General features: G+C 38.4%; 1 protein-coding gene across 1 annotated transcript in view; it reads left to right on the top strand.

Annotated features, from left to right (window-relative positions):
* Positions 1 to 19,152, top strand: part of LOC126284591 (T-complex protein 1 subunit epsilon) — a 28,150-nt gene extending 8,998 nt beyond the window's left edge. The window contains exons 2-3 of the mRNA XM_049983634.1: positions 6,740 to 7,866; positions 18,130 to 19,152. Coding sequence (XP_049839591.1) covers positions 6,760 to 7,866; positions 18,130 to 18,660 — 1,638 coding nt within the window. The 5' untranslated portion in view covers positions 6,740 to 6,759 and the 3' untranslated portion in view covers positions 18,661 to 19,152. The remainder of the gene's footprint in view (positions 1 to 6,739; positions 7,867 to 18,129) is intronic.
* Positions 19,153 to 27,724: the final 8,572 nt, after the last annotated feature.

The following is a 27,724-nucleotide window of genomic DNA, read 5'->3' on the forward strand; positions in this document are numbered from 1 at the left end:
ACTTGGCTGCGTATTGAGCACTGCCTTTTTAGCCATTGTCACTTGCTAAGTGGCGCTATCCCACCACTTTGTATGCATTGCGCCCAAGTTTTAACTGTCCGCCACATTCTGATGGAATGACCGGTCTTTAACTTCTTACATTCCTGTTTGGGTTTGCCATGTGAGTTATTGGTCACTTTAGCAAATTACGTTTGGGCTGTCGACTGTGCTTTACTTTTTATCCGCCAAAGAAAGATGGGGAAGGACTTTTTATTGACCAAAGCAATATGGCAAAGGCAATTTAATTTTTAGGTTTGGAACTCCATTTCTGTATGGTGTCTTTCTTAGCTTTTTTTCCCACATGCCTGTTTTTAGCTGTCTTGTATTATGTCAGTTGGGACTGACGTATCCTCTCTTTGTGTTCTATAGTTTTGACTTGGGTGCTTATGATCCTAGTTGTTTTTGCGCCCTAAAGCATAACATAACAAACAAAACAAAGTTGGAGTGATGGAATTGCTGCAGCCTCATCTGAAATGTTCCACTGCAGTTCTTGAAGACTATGAAGAGTTGTTGCAATACACCTTAGACTTGAGGTTCCCCACACAAAGTAATCGCACACTAACAGATCAAATTACCTGGGTGGCCTGCTAGGGCCGAACCAGACTGACCTGTACTAACAACTCTATTGGGCCTGAAAATTGAGGAAATGTGCTGCAAGGTTCAGCAGACTTATGAGCAGTTGCTCCATCCTGTTGGAAGTAACTAGGTCTTTTCCTCCTCCATTAATGCTGCCACGGATGGTTTCAAAAAGTTGACAACGTAGCACGCCAAAGTAAGCGTCTGATAAAAAAAGATTTGAACAATGATGCAGCGTGCAGACATTGCACACCAAACCCAACCTTCAGATTATGCAACTGTTTTCTTTATGTTCAGCATTAGCTTCCTGACTAATTGTAAACATTTATGGGGATTGATAAATTTAACAGATATGTAACAAAAGTTTTATGTTATAAGCTCATTTTAGAGTTAATGTGTTTTAACAGTGAAAAGGGAATTTATGTTTACCATCCTGAATAATAATACACGTAGTAGTTTCAGGGAGAACTGTTATAGTTTGTAACAGGTATGGTTGACATTTGGTCATTCCATGTTTATGCCAGGGCGGTTCATAATGATACGTTATGAATGACAACTCGGCCCATTATTAAGAATTTTTAAAATACTGTGCAACAGTTATGTTAAAGAAATATTCAGAAACAAATGTTAACTGAACTCACATAGTTAATAAATGTTTCTATGTACAGGTTGCATGTTACCTTTATGTATAGTTGTAATACTCTGTCATCTACTCAACAGTATTATGGAAGGGTAATTGCTACTCACCTTATAGCGGAGATGTTGAGTCGTAGATAGGCACAACAAAAAGACTGACACACAATAAGCTTTAGCCAGCAAGGCCATTGTAAAAATAGACATCAGACACGCACTCACGCAAATGCAACTCACGCACGACGACAGTGTCTGGCAGCTGAAGGCAACTACAAACAGCAGTGCATGATGGGAGAGGTAACCAGGTTGGGGTAAGGAAGGGCTGGGGCAGGGAGGAGGAGGGATAGCAGGGTAAGGGTGGGGGACAGGAAAGTGCAGCGAGGTGCAATCGAGAGGTGAGATGGGAAGGAGGGAGGGGGCAGGGGAGAGGGGGGGATATTGTGAAAGGAGAGAAGTAAAAAGACTGGGTGAGTTGTTCGAATAGACGGCTATGTAGTGCTGGAGTGGGAATGGGGAAGGGGCCAGGTGGGTAAGGGCAGTAACTAACAAAGGTTGAGGCCAGGAGGGTTATGGGAACGTAGGATATATTCTGTGGAGAATTCCCACCTGCAGAATTCAGAAAAGCTGCTGTTGGTGGGAAGAACCCAGATTGCACAGGCTGTGAAGCAGTCATTGAAATGATCATCTAGTTGGGCTGTGCGCTCAGCAACAGGGTGGTCCAGTTGTTTTTTGGACACAGTCTGTCGATGGTCATTCGTGTCGACAGACAGTTTGTTGGTTGTTGTGCCTAAGTAAAATGCAGCAATGCAGTTGCAGCTAAGTTGGTAGACCACATGACCGGTTTCGCAGGTTGCCCTGACTTGATGGGATAGGTGATGTTTGTGACCAGACTGGGGTAGGTGGTTGCGGGAGGATGCTTGGAACATTGTTTAGGATTGCTCCTTTGTGGCCGGACAGGGGGACTTCGGGAAGTGGTGAGTGACTGGAAAGATAAGGAACAGGAGATTGATTGTTTTTTGTGCAAGGTTTGGAGGGGGGGGGGGGGGGGGAGAGTTACAGTCTGTAAAAGCCTCAGTGAGACTCTCTGTGTATTTTGAGAGGGACTGCTCGTCACTGCAGATGCAGCAGCCACTAGTGGTTAGGGTGTGTGGAAGGGACGTGGTATGGAATGGGCGGCAGTTGGTGAAGTGGAGGTTATTGCTCATGGTTGGGAAGTTTGATATGGACAGATGCTTTGATGTAGCCATTGAAGAAGGTGGCTTGTTGGGTTGAGTAGGACCAGGTGAAGCAAATGGGGAAGGTGGTGTTGAGGTTCTGGAGGAATGTGGATGGATTGTCCACACCATAAATCTAGATCATGGTGTCATCAGTGAATCTGAACCAGGGGAGGGGTTTAGGATTCTGGTTGTTTAGGAAGGGTTCCTTCAGATGGCTCATGAATAGGTTATTTCTGCAGGGATAAGGCTTTTAGAGGAAAGGCTCATGACTGTATTTAGGTTCTGGATTGTGTATGGTGGTGGGAGTGCGTTTTGGAGGGTGGGGAAAGTTTAGTGGTCTGTTAGACAGAATTTGTCAGCCATGAGGGGATGTGAGGGAGGTTTGGAGGTTGTTGTAAAGGTGGTGGATAGTGGTAGTCCAAAGCAGGATTAGGAAGTGAGCAGGGTTGAGAGTTTTTTTTTTGAGGTGGTGTTCCTGGAGGGTAAGAGTTGCGGTGCATGTAATGGGATCCAGGAATTTGGGATTGCATAGCAGGGATATTTTGCAGATTGAGGGAACATATTGCAAGAAAGTTTGGGCTTGATTGATATGGTTTTGCAGGACTGTATTGGTGAGGGCTAAGGATTGGTTGAATCTGAATAGGTTGAGGTCGTTCTGGAAGGAAGAGTGGAAGCCAGAGATGGGTAATTTGATGATAAGACCATTTGGGGGATTCCCCGACACCAGCAATAATGCAGGAATGGCATGTAGGACTGGGTTCTGACGATTGATAAGGAAACTGTTCTGTATTAACACAGATTAAAGGAGCAAGAATCCATGGTGCTGGAAAAAATGTGAAAAAATACATAAATAATGTAGAATTACATACGCAAAAATTGCAAGGAACACAGATATGTGGGGAAAAATCACAGAAAGGATGAAATGCATGAAATAAGGGGAACAAGGTGGCATCAGAAGGAATATGTCAATAGTGAAATGTAAAAACCAACAGAAATCAGCATGAAGTCACAAGATGAATAAGGAAAAATATAAATAAAAAAATTCTGTGGATTCTGCAGGTCTATGGGTGGATAAGTGTGAAGAAGGGGAATGGCAGATGTGACTGAACTAAAGAGAGGGAGGAGTGGGGGGTGAGGACTGGTTGTTAGGATGAGACACAATAGTCTGTGGCACAGGAGTGGTGCGCAAAAATATGGGAGTTTGTCGCGGGGAGGTGACCAAATGGTTCGTACGAAGAGCCTGCAGTACGGTTTGTGAGGTTACAAGACAGACACTGGAAAGAATAGAAAGAAGGGTGGACACTTGAGTGTAATAATGTATTAGAGAATAGTAACAAAGGAACAGTACTGTGGGTAGGATGGAAGAAAAGCTGTCAGGCCAAATCAAACAGTGGAATGTAGCAGTGTTATGGGAAGGATAATTGCTATTCGCCATATAGTGGAGATGCTGAGTCAAATATGGATGTTGAGACTGTGGAAGGTGGAGCCTGGAAAAATACACACAGGAGATTTGGTTTTGTACAAGGGGGTGGGGGGTTAATTACAGTCTGTAAAGTCCGTTGCATCTGCAGTGACAAGCAGTCTCTCTCAAAATATACTTAGGGTCTAGCTCAAACCTTATTGACTGAAAGCTTATTGCGTGAGTCTTTCTGTTTTGCCCACCTTGGATTCTGCATCTCTGTTATATGCTGAGAAGCAACTAACCTTTTCATAATATTGTTACTATCGTCTACTCTGTAGATGCTTCTATGTAACTTCTTGATTGGCATATCCTTTATTCCTTCTACAATCTGTAATTGAAGACAACACTTTAGTAATACCAGAGACACATTCCATATTTAGTGACCCATAGTTTGCACCAAATTTTATCCTGAAGGTTAACAAATTCATGATGAATGTAGAGTCCTGTCAAGTTCAAAGCTGTGATGAATTCTGATTTCTCATTTTGTCCTATCATTTCTGTATGCCAACAACCATGCCTGTTTGTTAAATTTGATCTTGTAAACTCTATGATGTTACAAAAGTTGTGGAAAGGAATTTTAGTATGTGTCTTAATGTTTCTTCAGCTATGTGTCAGCATTTTTGTCTGATACAGATGGGAAATATTTGGTACTAAAAACAAGAAACTGGTCATTTTGACATTGCTGTTTACTTCAAACTTAGAAACACTGAGCTTTTTTGTTGTCAGTGTGGAAAGAGCCCAACAATGCTGAGCAATTCTCTGCACCAAAGAATTGCAGTGATACATTCATAACATTTGTGCAGCTGGGATGCACATTTGCAGGGAGAGGGGTTCAATTTTCTGTCCAGCAATACTGATTTAGTCTTTAGTGGTTGCTTTATGTTGTTTAAGGCAAATGATTCCTTTAAAATGAACAAGGGTAGGTTTCATTCTTTTTCCTTCTATAACCTGTGTCTGTGTTCAGTCACTGATGGAACTTAGAACCACAGTTTTCCTTCCTTCACTTCATATGTCTGTCCCGCCAGCATAATATTTTTTAAAAAAAAACCATTAAATCTTTATCACTTTTAATAGCACTGAGTTGATCTAACTTCTATGTTTCTAAAGCTGGCTCATTTACAGCAGGAAAAAAAGTAATGGCACTTTATTAGGAAATGATGTTAGATTCTCTTACGAGGTGCATTCAAGTTCTAAGGACTCCGATTTTTTTTCTAATTAATTACTCACCCAAAATCGATGAAACTGGTGTTATTTCTCGACGTAATCGCCCTGCAGACGTACACATTTTCACAATGCTGACGCCATGATTCCATGGCAGCGGCGAAGGCTTCTTTAGGAGTCTGTTTTGACCACTGGAAAATCGCTGAGGCAATAGCAGCACAGCTGGTGAATGTGCGGCCACCGAGAGTCTTTCATTGTTGGAAAAAGTCAAAAGTCACTAGGAGCCAGGTCAGGTGAGTAGGGAGCGTGAGGAATCACTTCAAAGTTGTTATCACAAAGAAACTGCGTAATGTTAGCTCGATGTGCGGGTGCGTTGTCTTGGTGAAACATCATACGTGCAGCCCTTCCCCGACGTTTTTGTTGCAGTGCAGGAAGGAATTTGTTCTTCAAAACATTTTCGTAGGATGCACCTGTTACCGTAGTGCTCTTTGGAACGCAATGGGTAAGGATTACGCCCTCGCTGTCCCCGAACATGGACACCATCATTTTTTCAGCACTGGCGGTTACCCGAAATTTTTTTGGTGGTGGTGGATGTGTGTGCTTCCATTGAGCTGACTGGCACTTTGTTTCTGGATTGAAAAATGGCATCCATGTCTCATCCATTGTCACAGCCAACGAAAAGAAAGTCCCATTCATGCTGTCGTTGCGCGTCAACATTGCTTGGCAACATGCCACATGGGCAGCCATGTGGTCGTCCGTCAGCATTCGTGGCACCCACCTGGGTGACACTTTTCGTATTTTCAAGTCGTCATGCAGGATTGTGTGCACAGAACCCACAGAAATGCCAACTCTGGAGGCGATCTGTTCAACAGACATTCGGCTATCCCCCAAAACAATTCTCTCCGCTTTCTCGATCATGTCGTCAGACCGGCTTGTGCGAGCCTGAGGCTGTTTCGGTTTGTTGTCACACGATGTTCTGCCTTCATTAAACTGTTGCACCCACAAATGCATTTTCAGCATTTCCATAAATCCATCACCACATGTCTCCTTCAACTGTCGATGAATTTCAATTGGTTTCACACCACGCAAATTCAGAAAACGAATGATTGCACGCTGTTCAAGTAAGGAAAACGTCGCTATTTTAAGTATTTAAAACAGTTCTAATTCTCGCCGCTGGCAGTAAAATTCCATCTGCTGTACGGTGCTGCCATCTCTGGGACGTATTGACAATGAACGCGACCTCATTTTAAAACAATGCGCATGTTTCTATCTCTTTCCAGTCCGGAGAAAAAAAATCGGAGGCCTTAGAACTTGCATGCACCTCGTATGTACTGTTAGGTGCATGATGGGTCGTAGAGGCTTTTACAGTCAACATATGATACCGGAGCACTAATTTCCATCTAAATGGGACTGGCTGATAGTGTAGTCAGAGAACTTATTTTCCACTGTGTAGGTGTTTTCGCCCTAAATTGTGTGTGCTTCATTTGTATTATAGTGTCAGACTAGTGTGGTTAAACGAAGGGGCAAAAAAAGAATTGTACTTTCCTGTGTGTTCTGTATTATAAATTTTGTTTCATCTTTCCATTCAACTGATTAAATTTTCTTGTGACTGTCATGATTATAGAAAAAATAAAATAAATGGTTTTTTCAGGTGCACAAACATCCAGCAAGATGGCATCATTTCCAGGAACACTGGCATTTGATGAATTTGGCCGACCTTTCATTATTATACGTGACCAGCAGAATCAGCAGAGACTTACAGGAGTGGAGGCCCTGAAGTCTCATATGGCTGCTGGTAAAACAATTGCCAATGTCTTGAGGACATCTTTGGGTCCAAAAGGTTTGGACAAGATGATGGTGTCAGCAGATGGAGATGTAACTGTTACAAATGATGGAGCAACAATTTTGAAACAGATGGATGTTGACCATGAAATAGCAAAGCTTATGGTGCAGTTGTCTCAGTCACAAGACGATGAAATAGGTGATGGCACAACTGGAGTAGTCGTGCTTGCTGGTGCCCTTTTGGAGCAGGCAGAACAGTTGTTAGATAAAGGTATACATCCTATTCGTATAGCTGATGGATTTGAACTTGCAGCTCATCATGCTGTGAAGCATCTTGATTCCATAGCTGATAGTTTTCCATTTGATGTGAATAATTTGGAGCCTCTTATACAAACTGCTATGACTACTTTGGGCTCAAAGATTGTAAACAAATGTCACCGACAGATGGCAGAAATTGCTGTAAATGCTGTGTTGGCAGTGGCTGATATGGAAAAGAAAGATGTTAACTTTGAGTTAATTAAAGTGATAGGCAAAGTTGGAGGCCGCTTAGAAGACACAATGCTTGTTAAGGGTGTGGTTGTTGACAAAGATTTTTCACATCCTCAGATGCCAAAAGTTTTAAAAGATGTGAAACTGGCTATCTTAACTTGCCCATTTGAACCACCAAAGCCTAAGACAAAGCATAAGTTGGATGTCACTAGTGTAGAGGACTACAAAGCCCTGCGAGCTTATGAAGCTGAAAAATTTACTGAAATGGTACAACAAGTGAAGGGTACAGGTGCTACACTTGCCATATGTCAGTGGGGTTTTGATGACGAGGCAAACCATCTCTTGCTGCAAAAGGAACTGCCAGCTGTCCGTTGGGTTGGAGGCCCAGAAATTGAACTGATTGCTATAGCCACTGGTGGTCGCATAGTGCCAAGGTTTGAAGAGCTGACTCCGGATAAACTGGGGCATGCAGGCTTGGTGCGAGAAATCAGCTTTGGTACCACAAAGGTATGATGTGCTTCAAAAATGTTAAAATCTATTGTAGAGTTTAATGACTTTCAGTAATCAATGTTTCAAAAACATAAATTATAAAGTTAAATGTCTTCAGTAACCAAGTTAGTGTAACTGACAGCGATTTTGATGCTGTCCTACAAAGAATATAACGAACTACAAGACAAAATGTGTGAATAAACAAAGAAAGCAAGTAATTTGGAATAGATATCTTGGCTAATTTTATTTATTTTCTAACTGAGAGAGATCCACATTGCTAGGTCTTTTATCTTTTTGTCATCGGAAAAAGTATAGTTAATCATTTCATTTGTATAGAATTTAACATACTAAAAGTATGTTCTTACAAAACACTTAATGTACTTTGTTTTTAATGCAAAAATGAATAAGCTTTGCAGTTGTCCAGCACATTTGCATAGTCGTTTGTTACGACATTGGAATGTTTGCTCTGGGCTTTATTGATAATCATACTGTATGCTAATCTTAAAGAGACCATTTTAAAGCTGAATGCTGAGTTGAAATGATTGGAATTTGTTGTGCAAATCCTCATCTGCCTTTTAATTTTCCAGTTAATATTTTTCCTTCTATGATGATGCCTAGAAACCTTTTTGTGACATCATACCGGAAGATTGAGCAAATTTAAGAATTCTGTTGGGAAGTTATTACTTTCGTATTGGTTCATCATTGTATCAGTAGCTTTAATTATTTTTTCTTACCATAGTATCATATCCTGTATGTGCTGACTTGTTTGTTGAACAATGTCATTTATGTAATTCTCTCACCCTGCTCCCTCCGTCCCAAGATTGTTCGCTCACACAGTCATAATCAGTGTTGCCACAGGTTCTAGAAATCGGGGAATTTCAAACATGTCAGAGAAATCAGGCAAATTTGGGGGAAAAAATCCACTGGAAGTATCTTGTTTTTGACTCAGTAGATGAAACGGTTTATTTACTGAGGTGTTGTGCATCATCACTGGGTGGGTGCAGCTGGTTACATGCACTGCTTCCCTACTCCCTCATTCCTAACATTTCCCCCTGTCCTACCACTCCTCTCAGCTTGCAGTAAGTGCTGCCACCACTTCTTGCTGATAGCCTAGCAGCTGCCGATGAGAGGCAGAGAGACATGAGGTGTGGTTTGTTTGGATCGGATACACAGAGATTGCAGACGCAATGGCTGTAGACAGCAGTCGTGTGACTGATTTATGTGTAGGTGATTGCTCTTGTTTTATTACAAAAGCTATGGTTGAAAATTTAGTTGTGAGAGCGTGATTGTCTTTTCTACGGGCCTGTCCGTAGCTCAGCAGTCATTACGGCGAGTTGCTACCTATCCTCAATATTATTGATTTTCAGAGTATTTGAACAAATTATCTGTTGTGTGGATTGATCACTGTGGTCTCATTTGATCAACATACTGTCTGACTTGCGAGTAGCTGGCCACACAAGTGGATTTCCATGTCAGGTCAAAACTGGACTTCATTTTTGTGGGTATCTGTAACAAATCGGGCCTGCCAATCCCCAAGACATTTGGTTCTCACTGACATGCAGGCTCTCCCTGTCAGCTCTAGTCTCACTGAGCTGCTCACAGGCTAGTTCTGTTTGTGCCTGGCGTAATGCAGTGGATTTCCGTGGTTTATCTATGGACCCAGGACTGTGGTGCTCTTCAGCAGGCCAGAGGCCATGGGCGATGGATTTCAGGAATTGCTCACTGTCTCACTGCAAGTATGTTGTACAGTGTAGTGTTTTATAGATATTTTATTTGGTTTGGTTCATTTTGGCCCTTCAAAAGTAGTTTATATGCTAAAAAGTATGGAGAATAAGGAGGAGAAAATTGTCAGTAGCTGGTGGTTTGTACGCTATGTACTCATATATTTTTCAATAGAAAACTTGCACAGTATGTGTAGAATAATGGATAAAACACAGTAGGTAATAATTGGCGATAATGTACATAGTAGAACCACCTTTTATCGGCGATCATGTACAGTGTTGGTTTGCACAATTCTTCCCTGCTTTATACATTTCCTTCAAGAAGCCTACTGTTTTCTGAGGTTATTTATGAAATAGTAAAGGTATTTTAAATTTGTCCTGCCACTCCAAGGAAATGTGTGTTTTTTGTCACCAAATCTGCTTCGTTTTATTGAAAGAAAATAATGTCAGTGGTGTTAATGATACACACACACCATTTGGCTTGCTGTATCCATCTAAAAAAAGTTCATAACAAAAGATGTTGATGTTAGTACGTAACATTTTTGCTCACATCAGGAAATGCCATCTGCTTGCAAGTTTTTTCTATATATTGCCTTGTTTGCACTATTGTTCATTGACAGAGTGTCAACTTATGTCTTAACTTGAAATCTCAAAATTTGTCATGGAACCATGCTAAAACTTGCCCCTAAGTGAGGAAAATATCAGGGAATTTCACTTGGGGAAAGTTGTGGGAACCCTGATGATTTCTTAATGTAGTTTTCCTCTTTAAGAGGATACACTTTCAGTGAATTGTCTCTGTCTTTACTTTGCCATACAGCTCATTGGTTAAAACTATTTTGTTGGAATGTGAGTCAGTGTGCTGTTTACAAGTTGTATTCTGAACCATTCAGAACTGTTAGTTGCCATTCAGGAATATCCACAAAAGGGTTGATATTATTATTATTATTATTATTATTATTATTATTATTATTATTATTATTATTTACATTTTATGGCCTTCATTGGACCACTCTAGCTAACTTTATACAGAGAATTTTTCAGTTTCCTGTCAGTCCATTACTTCATTCTCTCGGATCTCATCTTTCTTTGTTCATTGGGAATCTCCCTTCCTATTGTCAGTTTGTTGCTTCTCGTTTGCAGTCTGGTTTGTTTGTCTGTGAGTTTCCTGATTTTGTCATTTTTGTTTCTTAGGTCTTCCAATGTAACCTGTAGCTCATGCATATCTTCCTTACTATTCTACAATTTTTCTATTATTCTCCTGATGATCCTGTTCTCTGGTGTTCTGATTAGATGTCCAAAAAATGAAATGCGTTTCTGCCTGATTGTACTCATTATCAGTTCTATTTCCTTGTAGACTATTTCATTTATAGCTATTCTCCAGTGTCCATCTTTCTGGTACGATTTGTTGATGCACATTCTCGTGATTCTTCTCTCTACTTTGAGTATTTTGTCTATTTGTGCAGTGTTAGTTGTTTTGAAGACGGTTTCACTTGTGTTTGTTATTTCTGGTTGACTGGCTGTTTTGTAGTGTTTAAATTTTCTTGCTACCAATTTTCTGTGCTATTTCCTGTAGTGAGGTAACTTTTTTGGTTTCCTGAATACTGTTGGACAAGAGAAAAAGGTCATCAGCAGTTTAAACTTATGATGTCTTTGGGTCTTCCAATTTGCAGACAGAAGTGATGACACTTTCCACAGGACCTGATCATCATTTTGCAGGAGTGCTCAAGCATGTACAGTGCACGCCAGTAACTGATTTGTTTGGCAGATGGTGCTGCTGAGTACTATACCACATACTGCACTCCCCTGACTTAAGCCCAGTTGAGTTCATTTCGATTTCTAAACTGAAGGGAACACTTCATGGCATTCGCTTCAGAATTGCTACAAATTCGCCAGGCAATAAACTGTGCCACTTGAACTGTCAACACAACAGGCATTGCTAAGAGTATCCTACAACTTCCACATTGCTGGAAACGGGTTATACACAATGCTGGTGACTACTCTGGAGGTCAGTAAAACTTTGAAACACACATCTATTTTGTACAAGCTGTAAATAAATAGTTACCACTATTAAAGTTCCAACCCTCATATTGAGTTAACATATCATGAAATTGGATTTTGAATGGTGTTTAGCATGGAAATTCATACATGACTACGGGGCAAAGTAAAAAGCTATTGGCCTATGAGTAAGAGTGTATTTAAATCAAAAATGAGTTTGATAGAACCACCAGAACCAGACATTGACTTTGACTTGTGGCATAATGAAGTTGTGTGCAAACAGAGACAAGACACTGAAATGCTATTTTGCTTCTGTGTTGCTTTTTGAAATGTAGGTTGTGGTAACAGATTGACCTGCATTGTAGTCAAAGGTCTGGGTTACTTGAAAGGGGCATGCCCATGAGTTTGCAAAGCAAATAAATGTGAATACCAAGTCTTACCTGTAGTGACAAACTGATCCGCAGTTTAGCCAATTGCGTATGTTAGGTTGAAATCTGCAAATTTGGCTTTAGTGTGTCCGAACCAACAGATGTACCATAAGATAACTGTAATTCTTGTTATCAAACGATAGAAAGTCCGGAAAGGAATAACAGTAATATGGAAAGGATAAATTGCTACAGTCGATAGTCGACTTCTTCCAAACCTTGATCAGTGTATCTGGAGTAACTGTTGCAACAATGCAGTCTCTAAAGTCAGGTGGATCAGCTGGTAGTGGAGACACAAATGCATGAACTGTTATGAACCCAGAAAGGTAAAATTCACATGGCATTAGATCGTGTTGAATGTGGAAGTCATGCAAAACAAGTCCTATCATCTGACCCCTTGTGGAAGTTGGGTTCAACATTGTTTAACCAATCATGTTCTGAGTTATGTCAGTGTTGCAGTGCACTGTCTTGCTGCCTGCCGAATAAAGTTCTATGCTTAAAGTTCTTCCAATTGAGGAAAGAGCCATACTTTTAGCACATCAAGGTAAGAAATGCCTCCTACATGATCTTCACTGAAAAAGAAAAGTCCTCCGTTGGGGTAGTGCACAAATTACAACTGTACTGTCTCTTGGGGATTTGCTGACCCCTAGGTGCACATATAGTTTGTATTCACATTTCTGCATGTGTGAAATGTTGATTCATTGCTAAAGTTAGTACCATCCAGAAACACTTTGTCATGCAGCAACAATTTGTTTTCAATGTTGGCATATAAACAGTAGTCCGTAGGCTTTAGTGCTTGAAACAACTGAAAATGGTAATAACATAGTTTTAAGTGTCTCTTTTAGTGTCTCCTTACAAATGTCACTGGAATAGCTAATTCACCTCTAGCTCTCCAAACTGATTTCTTGGGGCTGCATATGAAAGCCTGTCTCTTGTTCAGTATGTTCTTCAGTCATTCTGGTTCATTCCATATTCTTCTCTTTGTGCACAAGTGTACAAACAAAACTGTTTAAGTTGCTCTGTCATTTGAACTATTATTTATAATAGGAAGTTGAATATTATAAATGCTACAAAGTCTTAAAAGCCATATATTCATTTTGAAACATACTGTGTACACAAGTTAGGAACTTTTTTGTGTTAAAGCAGTTGTTATTGTGTCTGTCTAAATCATAGAAATTTTCATTTGTGATGGAGTGATGGGAAGTAATTTGTAGAACATGTGGAATTTTGGTTTTGAGGGCAAGACATAATGAATTATTGCAGTGTACTGCTGCTCTTCAATTGTATGCTACTGCTGGCAGTTGATTATTATAATTGGTGGCCAATCAGGTGATACTAGACAATAGCTAATGAGAATTGATCAGTCTTATAATGTTGGTTGTCATGGATGTTGTGCTGTTTTTTTGAATGTGTCAAGATTTATTAGTTTATGGTGGGACCTAACAGAGCAGCTTAAATTACTGTGAGTGAAATGAGCAGAAATGAAGTGTGTGATCGTCATTGCCACAAATATGTACGAAATGAAAGGCGAGGTGACAGAATGACGTATAGAATAGCCCAGGGTCAAGTTAGGTTGGAATGTGACAGTTTGCTTGTAAGTTGACAAAGCCTGTGAATTACTATGAATGAAGGTTGTGGTTATATTATTACCTGTAGCATAGCCAGAGTTCTAGGTTAGGTTGGAAGATAGGCAACTTGGTTGCCATTTGGTGGAGCTAGTGAATGTGTTGAATTGACATAACAGTTGGTAGTGTGCCCAAGATCTATGTACCTTTAATGACCCTGAATGTATTACAGTATTGGCTATGAAAAATACATAGTAATATAACCACCAGTAATACCTGTATAACACCTGACAATAGCAGATCCACTGTGTCATGGGCGCCACATCCTGCCAGCCCGAAGAAAAATTTTAGCAATAATATATGTATTTTTCCATTCTTTAACTTTTAATTTTCTGAGGTAACTTCCTTCAATATTCAAACATCTTAGACGATATAACATAGTTAAACATAGTTATTAAATACTGCAGTTAGTGATTTTTGTAAATAGACAATGGGAAATGTTGAAACAGATTACAACAGCATGTGAAAGCACTCTTTTGTGTGGACAATACCAGGTGTACCGGTATGAAATGAGCGTTAAGATACAAATGTGTCGATAGGGAACATTTGTTGTGAACGAGCCTTAATATATATTGTTTTTTTTTTTTTTTTTGTTTTGTTTGGTTGGTATGACATCTTTCAAAGATATTTAGTATACATCAAGTCATGGAACAATCATCATCATATGTTTTCATGTGTTACCAATGTCAAATTTTGTACCAGAAAGTGATGATTTGCGGAAAGCATTGATTTTTTTTTTTCATTTGAAAAAAAAAGTGCTGCAGAGTCGCATCGAATGCTTCTCGAGGCATGTGGTGATCATGCTCTATCAGAAGCAACATGTAAAAGATGGTTTCAGCGGTTCAGAAATGATTTTGATGTAAGAAATGAAGAATGTGGAAGACCACCAAAAAAGTTTGAAGATGCCGAATTGCAAGCAATATTGGATGAAGATGATACTTCGAGTCAGAAGCAAATGGCAGCAATGCTAAACGTTGCACAACAAACAATTTCTGACCGTTTGAAAGCTATGGGCAAGATCCAAAACTGTGGAAAATGGGTGCCACATGAATTGAATGAAAGGCAGATGTAAAACCGAAAAACCATTTGTCAAATTTTGCTTCAAAGACATGAAAGAAAATCAATTTTGCAGCGAATTGTTACTGGTGATGAAAAATGGATTTATTTTAAGAATCCTAAATGGGGAAAAATCGTGGGTTAATCTGGGACAACCGTCAACATCAACTGCAAAATCAGATCGATTCGGCAAGAAGACAATGCTCTGTGTTTGGTGGGGTGAAAAAGGTGTGGTTTATCGTGAGCTTCTAAAACCCAGTGAAACTGTGAATACTAATCGCTACAGACAACAAATGACCAATTTGAGCTATTCATTGATCGAAAAAAGACCAGAATGGGCCAGAAGACATGGCAAAGTAATTTTTTCACACGACAATGCACCTGCACACAAAGCAAAACTGGTTCAGGAAACAATCAAAACACTTGGCTGGGAGCTGCTACCCCACCTGTGATATTCACCAGACTTGGCCCCTTCCGACTACCATTTGTTTTCATCCATGGGACACGCATTGGCTTAGGAACACTTCGATTCCTACGAAGAAGTCGAAAATTGGGTGTCTGATTGGTTTGCTTCAAAAGACAAACATTTGTACTGGCGTGATGTACACAAAATTGCCAGAAAGATCGTTAAAATGTATAGAAAGCAATGGTAAGTACTTTGAATAAGATGTTTTCACTTTTCAATTCAAAATTAGTGTTGCATTTTCACAAAAAAATGCTCATTTCATACCGGTACACCTGGTACGCTTTCTATCCATTGCATTTGCAGGTGTGACATGCAGATCACTTCATTTCAGCCACCTTGTCTTTGTGCTGAAGTGGTGCACGGGTCACAGATTCATATCCAAAGAAAGAAGTGAGTGATGTGTGGTCATGTTATGATCCTTATTGCTTGTAAGAAAGGTACTGATGGATTGCAAACAGAAAAGCTGCAGAGTTAGGTGCAGCATTTGAAAAAACTCTTGGTTTATGAGAAGCAGATTAAGTCTTGTAATTTTTTTTACAGGTACTGTATCTCAGTTAAGCAATGTAGCAACTTTTGTATCACAGATGAACTGTGTATAACAGCGAAGATCATAGTAGATTGGAAAAGCTTTTGTAGGGAAGCATGTGAGGAAATGTATTCGAAACAAACCAAAACTCTTGGTGGCTGAGGTGGTGTCATTAATATCGGCAAAGCAATGTTTGAGAAAAGAACATTTCGGGGAAGAGATAAGCGATAGGAAGTTGAATATTTGGGAGAATAGAAAGAGGAACCCACAAGTAGTTGGTTTGAGTTGGTTCCAGGCATATAAAGGAGACATTACTAAGTGTCATGAAAGAATATATCCTTTTGGAAACTACAGTCATTTGACTATTTCACGTAAGTGTTGGAATGATGGAGGATTTATCATCATCATGGTCGTTTTCCAACTTCAGTTTCCGGAGTGTGGTGTGTAAGTGCTCACCATCTTCTGTCTTGTTACATCTTCTGTTCCAGGACAATTTCCCACTTGTGTCCTTTCTCCGCCACATCTGATCTTACAGTCTCTACCACCATTTTCTTGGTCTTCCCAGTGGTCTTCTTTCTATGAGGGTTCAGGTTGAAATACTTCTTGATAGGTCTTTTCGTTGTTCATTCTCATTATGTGCTCATACCACAGAAGCCTGCATTCTTTTTTACACTGGTAATAGGTACTTCAATAACAGCTACTTTTCTATTCATCTCATTCTCAAGTTTGCCCTTTTTAGTTGTTACTCATAATTCTAATGAAGCTCATTTCTGTTGCTTGAATTCTGCAGAGGGCTTTGTTTAGTAGGGTACACGTTTCTAAACAATATGTAAGGAATGGTAAGAAGTAGGTGTGGTACATGGGTGCTTTTGTTTTTTGTGGCATTTTAACATCCCAGAGATGATTTCTGATTTGGCTATAAAAATTGGATGCTTTCTGTGTCCTGCTGAGTACTTCCTGCTCAATGGTGTTGTCTTTCGAGATTGTGCTTCCTAGGTACTTGAAATGGGGAAACAGATTTTTCTTTGACTCCTGATAGAAATGGGGGGTACGCACACATCCACACAAGGAAGCACACTCGTACACATGACTGCTACCTCCAGCCACTTCAGTCAAAATGTGACTGAAATGTATCAAACATAAACAGCAACCTGGATGGAGGTGGGGAAGGGGAAGGAATAGCAGTGTATGAGTGAGGGAAGAGGAATCAGCACTCCTGCTGGAGTGTGCAAGGAAGAATTTTGGGGACTCATCTTTGCTCTGCACCATCACTTGAAGGTTTTTTACCTTCACATAAACATATCTTAAATTTTTCTTCCATTAAGGTAAAGTGTTGATGTACCACCAAAATATCACAATCCAAAAAGTATTCTTGCACAGAACTAGACAGTATATGAATGTTTGATAGTTGTTTGAGTATATGTGGGAGAGAGGACAGAGTGAAGAGGAAGGTTTGTTTATGCACTTTTTGAAATCTACGGTGACGGTGTACTTTTTGAAATCTACGGTCATGGTGTACAATTCATAGTGCAAGCATTTGTTTTACAAAATAACCTGGAGTTATCGTTATTTGACTTAACATCCATTGATCTAAAGACTCCAGAACTGTAAAGAAATGGACACAGTTTCAGGCATTTCCCTAAAACACAATGTGTGCACTTATTTCCCCCCCCCCCCCCCCCCCCCAAACATGCACACAAAATCACTGAAATTACTAATTCCTCACCAGTGCTCATAATAGATTTTTTATAGGTACATGTGAATGACATTTAAATTTGACTGTAGACCCAGGCATTTTATGTCATCCAATACCTTTCACCTTGAAACTGATGCTGCCATTCATAGATATTTTCAGAAAACATTGAACTGTAATTACATAATCAGTCTCTGCTAACTTCAGTGCATTTAGCCTTATGTTTGCCTTCTTTGTTACTAATGCCGTAATGGGCCAGGCTGAGGGAAGAGTTGACTGGCATCTTTATTATTTTGTTCTAATGATAAGTTATTACAGGGCAGAACTTCTAATATGTATAATAAACTGTTAAAACCTAAATATTTTTGGAATATCGTGTTCGCTCACCATTAACAAATTTCACTCTATACCATGTGCAGAAAGCTTTTGTTGAACATTACAGATGATGATGTCTTGAGGGCCTTACGCTTTCCTAAGTTATCTGTGAGAAGGTTGTATGATCACCATGAATATTAGTTCTTTGAATTCTAGTAATAATTTTTGTCATATCTTAGCAGTTAACAGTATTAATTAATGTAGCTATAAATTATAAAGTCCAGTTACTTTTGTCAACTATTTACAATACTTGAAATAACTGTTCTCAGTATTATGATTTTTTTTCATGACTTCATCATTTAATATATTCATCTTATAATCTAGTTTTGTGCTTTTGATTGTAAAAGAAAAGATCTGATGTGTAAAAGATAATTAATACCATAAAAAATTTATTTGCAGGATCGCATGTTGGTAATTGAAGAATGTAAGAACTCCAGAGCAGTGACAATCTTCATCAGAGGTGGAAACAAGATGATAATTGAGGAAGCAAAACGCAGTATCCATGATGCACTGTGTGTTGTTCGAAATCTTGTGGTGGATAACCGTATCGTTTATGGAGGTGGGGCAGCAGAAATCTCCTGTGCACTTTCTGTCTCTGCTGAAGCTGATAAATTTTCCTCACTCGAGCAGTATGCATTCCGTGCTTTTGCTGAAGCACTGGAGAGTGTGCCTTTGGCTTTGGCTGAGAACTCTGGCCTCTCACCGATACATACCGTTACAGAAGTAAAGGCACGCCAAGCAGTTGAGGGCAATTCAGCACTAGGTATTGATTGTATGCTCAATGGCACAGCTGATATGCGCCAGCAGCATGTCATTGAGACCCTGCGTAGTAAGAAGCAGCAAATTGTGCTTGCCACACAACTGGTTAAGATGATTCTAAAAATAGATGACATAAGGTGCCCCAATGACCAAGGCTCCCATGGTTTGTAAAACATTACTACCAGTTTCCACTTAAAGTTTTGGCAATGTTTGTAAAAATGTTGCATTTACTTTTGCTTATTTATGAGACTTTTGCACCAAGGAAAGCAGTGTAAGAAGTACAGTAGTTCATACACTGTGATATGTGAATGCTTCTGTTTAAATTTCACCTTACTTATAGCTAATAATTTTTCTGATTTCTGCAAATGCTTTGAAGAATAATAAACAAGGCAGAATTCTGCGAAGAAAAGTAGTTAATGTTATTGTTCCCTTGGTGCAGTATATTTCCGTAAAATGTGATTACCTAAAATAACATATTCTTCTTTGTTAATGTTAATCTGATTTTATAATTAAGTTGTAACAGATCTTAATAAACAGTATCATACAATTTTACAGTAACTAATGTCAGAACCTTGTAATCACTGACTAAATGTTGTGTTGCACCTTTTTTCTACACAGACGATTTTTTATTACTTTCCAAATAAATTTTTTGAACACATGAAACCTATAATTCTACATTCATTTCATTATTACTGAAAATATGCAATGAGAACTCTATTTAGGCAGAAGTTACTCAAATAGGTGGTGAATGTACTGCTCTTCCATCACTTGAAAGTAAATGACAGAATGGAACACCCTGTAGTGCGTAATCATAATTAAAACTTCGATGAGTAGTGAACTTTGTGTTACCATCTTCATAGTTGCTAATTTTTTAAACTATATAAAAAATAATGTACGTTATGATGTGTTTTACTAAAGGTAAAAAAGAGCACAGGAGTTCTTAACTTTCTTGAGAATTCAGATCTTGTTTGCAGACTGACAGAGCAGGTTAAAAAGGAGAGGGAAAAAAAGCTGTTGTAGATACAGAAGTGTGATAACACCAGTTTAGGATGAAGACGCAGTGTTCATGGGAAGTGAAACAAATAGAAATGTGAGTTTAGGCAGCCGCTTAATAGGGTAGTGTAACATTTTTAATGAAGCTGTTAAAAATACATGTTTGACATTAATCTATCAAATGCACAATATCCTGATTATGGGTCCCTTACGCTGTGTTGCTGGTTGTTCCTCAGTGGCATGTTGGCCTGCTCTGTCAGTCTGCAAAAAATAGCACCGAAAAATTTCCTGTACAGAGAATGGTTCCCAGTAAGTTGCTTTCCATGGTAGATAATTTCTCTTTCTGAAACAGAATTTCTGAAATTACATGGATGTGAGCATGGCAGGCCTTGTGTGTGAACTACTACATTTGAGGTGGTCATGTTGCAGGCACTGGTTGAACAGTCATAAAACCAGCACAAATTCCATATCCATAGTGTTAAATACACTAGTAACAAAGTACAAAAGTCTGTAATTAGGTGTGGATGCACTCTTCCAAGCCAGTGATGACAAAATTTCTCCTACAAGTACTTGTTTCAATCTTCATATGGTAAATTTAACATAGTCCCATTTCGCAGTGTGTACTTTGTGTACAACGGGTACTAGATTTCTGTGTGCTGGAAAGATGAAAGTGGGTTCTGGATGGATGTATATTTGAGTCAGTATATATTCACTAAGATTGTAATGTGGAAAATACAAAACAACATTGATCCAAGATGTGATGATAAAGTATTGTGGAAACTTCAAATTTATTATGCAACTTAAATCACTCACAAAATCCTTATATAAATAAACACAAAACAAATAATTAGTGATATATGTGTGTAACAAAATACAGCAAATGAACTCTAAATTATTGTAAGAGCATATAGAGTAAAAATGCTGTGCTACAGGGAGCATTTCAATCTAGTTTTGAAAACCTGGAGTTCACAAACATTTCAGTTGTGCTGAAACCATATTGTCAAAGAAAACTGCATAGCAGTGAAAGTCTTTCTGTTTGTGTTAAGGTTGAAATGTTCCTGCTCCTGTTCTCCTGATTATCTCTTTCCAAACTCATTCAGTGTGTTTCCACTTTGCTGCAATTTCTACCTTAGTTTGATGACTGAAACCTATAGCTATTGCTAAGAGGGTAATACCTTACTGACTTCAGATGTTATTTCAGTAGAAATAGTAGCAAAGACATAAAGAGATTTGCATCAGAGAGGAATGAAAGCTACATACAGTGGTTTTAGATTGTAACCGACAAATTAAAAGTGATAGGCCACTCCAATTATTAAAATACATTAGCACACTGAAAGAGAATTTTTCCCTTGAATAATAATATTTGTTTACTGGGTTTTACTGTCAGTATGCACTGAAGGCTAGTTGATCTTCGTCCTACATTATTTGTAGTGTTGGTTTCTTTATTCTTATTTCTGCTGTGCTCTTTTGTAAACAGTCCAGTAAATGCGTATTGTGATGTGATACAGAATTTCAACAAAGCTGAGCAAGCTAGCTCCAACCAGCAGACCAGCAACAGCTCCTGTATACACTAGGGGAAAAAAAAAAAACAATTAGTGAACTTGCCAGGAATACAATAATTTGCAGTTAAGTTAATTGACATGTATAGGACACCATTTATAACATTTTGTTAGTGAGGTTCACATTGTGTCACAATAGGTGTGACATGAATTCTTATTCAAGTGACAGGTCTTTGAATTGCCCAGCCAGATGCTCATGACTGTTATTGCATAATCAGTTTACTGCCAAATGTTTCTGTTGTTTTTCTTGTCTGTTACATGACTACTATTTGATTTGGCTCATCTAAAACATAGTTTGGCTGTTTGGATAGTCCACAAATAATTTGTATTTATAGTCATGAAAATTGCAACATTTTTAGTGTTGTTGTCGTTGTCGTCTTCAGTCCTGAGACTGGTTTGATGCAGCTTTACATGCTACTATATCCTGTGCAAGCTTCTTCATCTCCCAGTACCTACTGCAGCCTACATCCTTCTGAATCTACTTAGTGTATTCATCTCTTGGTCTCCCTCTACAATTTTTACCCTCCATGCTGCCCTCCAATACTAAATTGGCGATTCCTCGATGTCTTGAAGTCTTATGGTATATGAAATCACTTTCATTTTGCCAAAAGTCTTATTAAGACAGTTTTGAGGGATGGGTCAAGACTGAGAGCAACCTCCTGCATTTGAGGCATTAAGTAATCTTTAAAATTGGAAGAACCATCAATAATAAATTGAAGGCAATGCAAAAATCAGCGAGTACTGTTGGAGTAAAAACTAAGATATTGTCTTTTTGACAATGTCCTTCACCAAAACTTTTTGCAACTAAACTCGGTCCTTGTTCATATCTCTTGAGGGCTTGGTAATAAAAAGGCAAAATGAAGGTATACTACTTCAAAAAAATAGTTTTTTGCATTGGCTATATCCAATTTATTTTGTGTGTTTTGAAATTTTGCCTGAGTAGTGATTTTAAATCAGCTGCATACATAATTAGAATACAGTTACAAAGCAACTGTTGGCTATAGTCACCAGAATAAAAGTACTTATATCGTTTAACATGTTAAATACATATTTTTAGTGATTGTAAAGCAATGTAAAGCAAACATTAAGAAATCTGCACAAAAACAGAAGGGAATGGTAAATGGGCAGAAATAGATAAAATTGTTTACAACATTACAGAGAAATATTATTGACAGTAATTGAGAGATTTATACCAAATAGATTCACAAAGTTGATCATCTCCCACTTGGTACAAAAAGTGGGCTGCAACACTCCTGCAGAAACAAGGAAAAAACCATGCCAAATTTAAATGAACACACAATCCACACAATCTCCAAGATTTGGCAACCTTTTACAGAAGCTCGAAATTTAGCACAGACATTAATGCAAGATGCTTATAATAGTTTCCACAATGGAAGTTTGTCTTGAAACCTGGTAGAAAATGCAGTGGAAAAACTATTGATAACAGTGCCAAAAACAGAGCTACTAAACATGGTCTTTTGAAATTTTTCACCAAAGACGAAGTAAATATTCCAGAATTCGAACCACGAACAGCCGCCAACATGAGTAACTTAGTAGATATCCTTGGAGTAGTGAAGCAGCTTAAGTCACTTACAAAAGCAAGTCTTCTGGTCCAGACTGTATACCACTTAGGTTCCTTTCAGAGTATGCTGTTGCATTAGCTCTGTACTTAACGGTGATATACAACAGCTCGGATGATGAAAGATCCATACTCAAAAGACTGGGAAGATGTACAGGTCACACAAATATCTAGGAAAGGTGGTAGGAGTAATCCAGTAAATTATAGACCCGTTATCATTAACGTCAATGTGCAGCAGGATTTTTGGAACATGTATTGTATTTGAACATTATGAATTATTTCAGAGGGTCTATTGGCATGCAGTCCGCACAGATTAAAAAAAAAAAATATTGCTCTGGTGGAACACATCTAGCTCTTTAAACTCATGAAATGTTGAGTGCTATTGACAAGGGATTTCAAATTGATTCTGTATTTCTACAGTTAGGGCTTTTAACACTGTACCACACAGGCTGCTTGTAGTGAAATTGCAAATCCAGTCACTATATTCCATATCGGATAGTCCACGGTTTGCAGTAATTGACAGAAATTCATCGAGTAAAACAGGAGTGTTTTCTGCCATTCCCCAAGTTAGTGTATAGGTGATCTGCTGCTCCTTATCTATATAAATGGTTTAGGAGACAATCTGAGCAGCCATCTTAGGTTGTTTGCAGAGGATTCTGTCATTAATTGTCTAGTAGTCACCAGAAGATCAGAACAAATTGCAGAACAATTTAGAAAAGGTATCTGAATGGTGCAAAAAATTAGCAATTGACCCTAAGTAATCTCATGGATGTAAATTCAACTAAAAACCCAAGAATTACAATTACAAACAATTTAAATTTGAAAGAACACATAGAAACTTTTGTGGGGAAGGCAAACTAAAGCCTGCATTTTATTGGCGGAACACTTGGAAAATTTAGCAGATTACTAGACTGCCTACACTGTGCTTGTCTGTCCTCTTTTGGAGTACTGCTGTGCGGTCTGGGATCCTTAACAGGTAGGATTAATGGAATCCATTGAGGAAGGTCAAAAATAGCAGCACATTTTGTAATATTGTGGAAGAGGGGAGAGAGTCACTGACATGCAGGATTCGGGTTGGACACCATTACAACAAAGGCTTTTTCGTTGCGGCAGAATCTTCTCAAGAAATTTCAATCACCAACTTTCTCCTCTGAATGTTAAAATATCTTGTTGATGATGACCTACATAGGGAGAAATGATCATTATAACAAAATAGGAAAATCAGAGCTTGCACAGAAAGATACAGGTGCGCTGTTGGAGATTGGAACTGTAGAGAATTATTGTGAGGGTGGTTTGATGAACCCTCTGCTAGGCACTTAAGTGTGAGTTGCAGTTTGTCCATGTAGATGTAGGTGTAGATGTAGATATAGAGGTCCGTGGCTCAGTCTGTACAAACTGAACTTTCATAGGATCACTTTTTTGTCCATCTGCCTGCCTGTCTCGGACTGTTAAGAATCCTTCTTTATCAGGAATAAGCAGATGTATGCAGTTCAAATTTGTCACATATTAAGGCCAATGGTCCCTCAGCAGTATAAAAATTTCAAGCATCTAAATCAATGCAATCAAACATGCAGCTATGTTTGTCACAGATGAGTTTTGAAAACTCACTCATCAAAATGTATATGATACTTCCCATTGACCTACAATCATGAAATTTGGTGATAAATGAGGTTTCACAGCACATGCAAAGGAAAATTGTGGAAATTGTTGAATTGTAATTATATCATATAAATATCAGTCTGCAGTTAGTAAATACTCCTTGCATTCATCATCTGTCGAAAACATACAAGATGAACATTACTGCATGCAAACATAAAATGTAAGTTATAGTCTTGTATAGTAAAAAAATAAAAATATTTTATTGAATCTTCTGCATCTCATATAAACTGAAGTCCTCTACTCACCTCTTTTTGTACATCTGGGCTAGTTTGAGGAACTACTGTGGAAATTTTGATATGGTCTTGGAATTCCCAGGACCCGATATCTTTCCAGTATGTACATCAAAAACAGGCAACAGTTGTTGACATTCTTTATTTCCAGGATGGATGAAAATAAATAACAATTGTTTGCACAGAAACAACAAGATAAGATGAGAAACAATATAACCAAAAGTAATATTTTTCTTGAACTTTAAGGCGAATTGTACAATGATTTATGCACGAGTCAAGGTATGGTAGAAAATTGTATTTTCATTGTGCATGTGAAGTCATCCAAGTGAGATTGTCACAGATAAACATAACAATCATAACCTTAATACACAAGCAGTATAAAACACTAGTCGGTTCGCTGACATAAGAGATCATTGCAAAAGGCCCTCTTAAGCCAATAAAAGTGGCTTCCAACGTAATAAACATCACACACATTCAGTTTGAATACAAACTCAGTGTGGTTCAACATGCCGAAAGTAAAGTGCTCCATCAGCACAAAGTTGCAAGGTTTTGTTTGTGATTTTGGAGAGAAGTTCTTCAGCACTGATGGGGAATTATTATTTTGTAAACTATGAAGTTAAATTAGTGCAGAAAAGCATTTTAATGTGCGACACCTCTGTGATCCACAAAACACCAGCAGCTGTGTGAAAAGAAGTGCTGAAAATGACAGCAGACAGGTCAGTCTTCAACTGTGCAGTCGTTGTTCAAGAGTTTGGGTGAGGCTAAGGTGTCTTGCAACTTACCATTGGAGAAGCTTAAGAATGCACACTTCAGACGGTTCTTGGAAAAGTACGTGAAACATCCAGTTCTGAATGAATCCACACTGTACAACTATCTGTGTGCTGCGAGGAGGTGCTCAACAAGTAAGAGTGAATGTTACTGAACAAAAGGTCTGGGTGTTCACAGATGAAATCACTGATATGGGTGGGCATTATGTTTGCAAATGATATTGGTGTTCAGGCCTGGAGAAATGTTCCTGCTAATGTGAGCAGCTCTCAAGAAAGTAAACGATTACTGCCATTTTGTTTGACAACACTATCAAGCTATTGTGGTCAGATGGTGTGAACAGAGACGATGTTTTGTTGTTAGTAAGAGAGGGTGCTTCGTTCATGGCTATAGCACCCAAAGGGCTTCAGATTCTCTATCCCAGTATGGTGTATGTAACTTGCCTTAAACAGTGTTGCAGAAGAGGTGTGATCAAATCACCATGATGAGGACAAGTTAATTTCCTGTGGCAAGAATATCTTTGTGAAAGCTTCACTATGGACACAAATTTAACGAACAACCACCTTCACAGTCTCTCTTCTTACACCATGAGGTTATTGACTTGATGCTGCTTAGCATCACTGCCCCAACTATCCAAAATAAAGACAATCTTTTGTGAGCTTGATAGTGTTGAATCAAAATCTCTAACAAAACTGTGAAAGAGGCCATTACAGTTAATGTATGTGATAATTAAAACCACAGATTGTTAATTCACGGTAAATGTATCACATTTATATATACTGTCAAGTTTCTGTGCTGGCAGCAAGGAACGTATATAACAGTATACAAAAAGTATAGCTAAGGAAGGTACATATAAAAGAGCTATCATTTGAGCTTTCAGCCAAAAAGCTTTCTTTTACAGTAGAAAACCACTTGCCTATCTGCAACTGAACTTCTCCTTTATATTGTGATCTGAAATCAATTCTTTTCATAATATTGTTATTCCATCCTGGACTTTCCATTGTTTGAAGTTTTATATAATACATCTGAAATACATTTCACATAGTTCCATGTAAACTTTTGCTGACATTAATTTCTACAAAGAAAGGGCTTATTTTAACCTTTTTATAAGAGAAGATATACAGTTGAAATAGTCTCAGTATTAAAATGCAAACTGATCATTCAACAGATGTTTGGATTTTAGGTAGGAATGTTTATGTATTTCAAACTCTTCAAGGAGACTCATTTTGAAGCCCATGTCAACTAAATGTATGATTTCCATGTTAAGCAAAAATGCAGGAGGAAGTGTCTGTTTCTTGACTTTCTGATGTTCTGTGAAAGTTGACTTCTATGAATTTTCACCATCTTTGCTGAGCAAGTGCTCATGAAAGTGGATCTTAAATGGCCTTCCTGTCAATTATATATAAAAACTCAGATATATATTACACTGGCTGTTAAGCCAGATATGAGAAGTTTGTCAGTTGGGGCTTGTGACAGTTCCACCTGCTTTAATTGTTTCATTTGATGTCCTTGGTTTCGACATACCGTGTTGCTACAATGGCTGAAAAATATGGGTTGCGGATTCAAACACTGACTACTAGAATTATGTAGCCGACAGGTGCACAGTTGTGAGTCACAGTACTTAAATTTCACTGTTCACAACCCCCCCCCCCCTCCCCCCCAATAATACACAGTTACATGGCCAGTGCACTATTGTTTTAACTTCCCTTAAGCCTCATTAATAGTTTGCAGGCGAAACTCCACATACTGCAACGATAGTTTACTGTTGAACTGCTACAAGCAATAAAACCTAACCACAAAGTTCACAGTTCTTGAAGAATAATCAGGTACATATGGAGCAGACACTGTCACTGTTTTTACACACTGCCTAATTGTTTAACACTTGTTGCACAGTTAATTTAAAGCATTGTGTTGTTCTAACCAGCACAGGCTACTCGTCTGAAACTCAGCCTTGGACTGACTGTCTCGTGACTAAAAATCGGGCTGTAATATATCATCACAATAATCGGTACTGAAACTACTCATTGTTTAAAGTTAAATTTACAGAAATTACAATAAAAACTTAAATCACTCAATTAACTGAATACATTGAAAAATTGCCTCTTTTTAACAGTTTCTTCTACTACGAGGTTTAGGCCAAATTATTTTTTAAATCATGAAATTAACAAATACAGTTACACAAACAATACTTTTTACAAAACTGTTAATTACTTTGGAATTAATGAAGGGCTAATTTTGCTAATATGTTTCCGACTATAACCAAATAGATATTTTAAGAATACCAGCATTTCATCTTCCTAATGTTTACATTTATTACAGAATTTATATTTGTTTATATGTCGACAATCGAGTTAAAGTTATGAAACGATTAATGATTTCGCCCTATAATGAAAGTTACTATCTAGAAATAGTTGAAATAAATTAGAAAATCAATTACATACATAAACCTA

Source organism: Schistocerca gregaria, chromosome 8, assembly GCF_023897955.1.
Source record: "Schistocerca gregaria isolate iqSchGreg1 chromosome 8, iqSchGreg1.2, whole genome shotgun sequence".
NCBI lineage: Eukaryota > Metazoa > Arthropoda > Insecta > Orthoptera > Acrididae > Schistocerca > Schistocerca gregaria.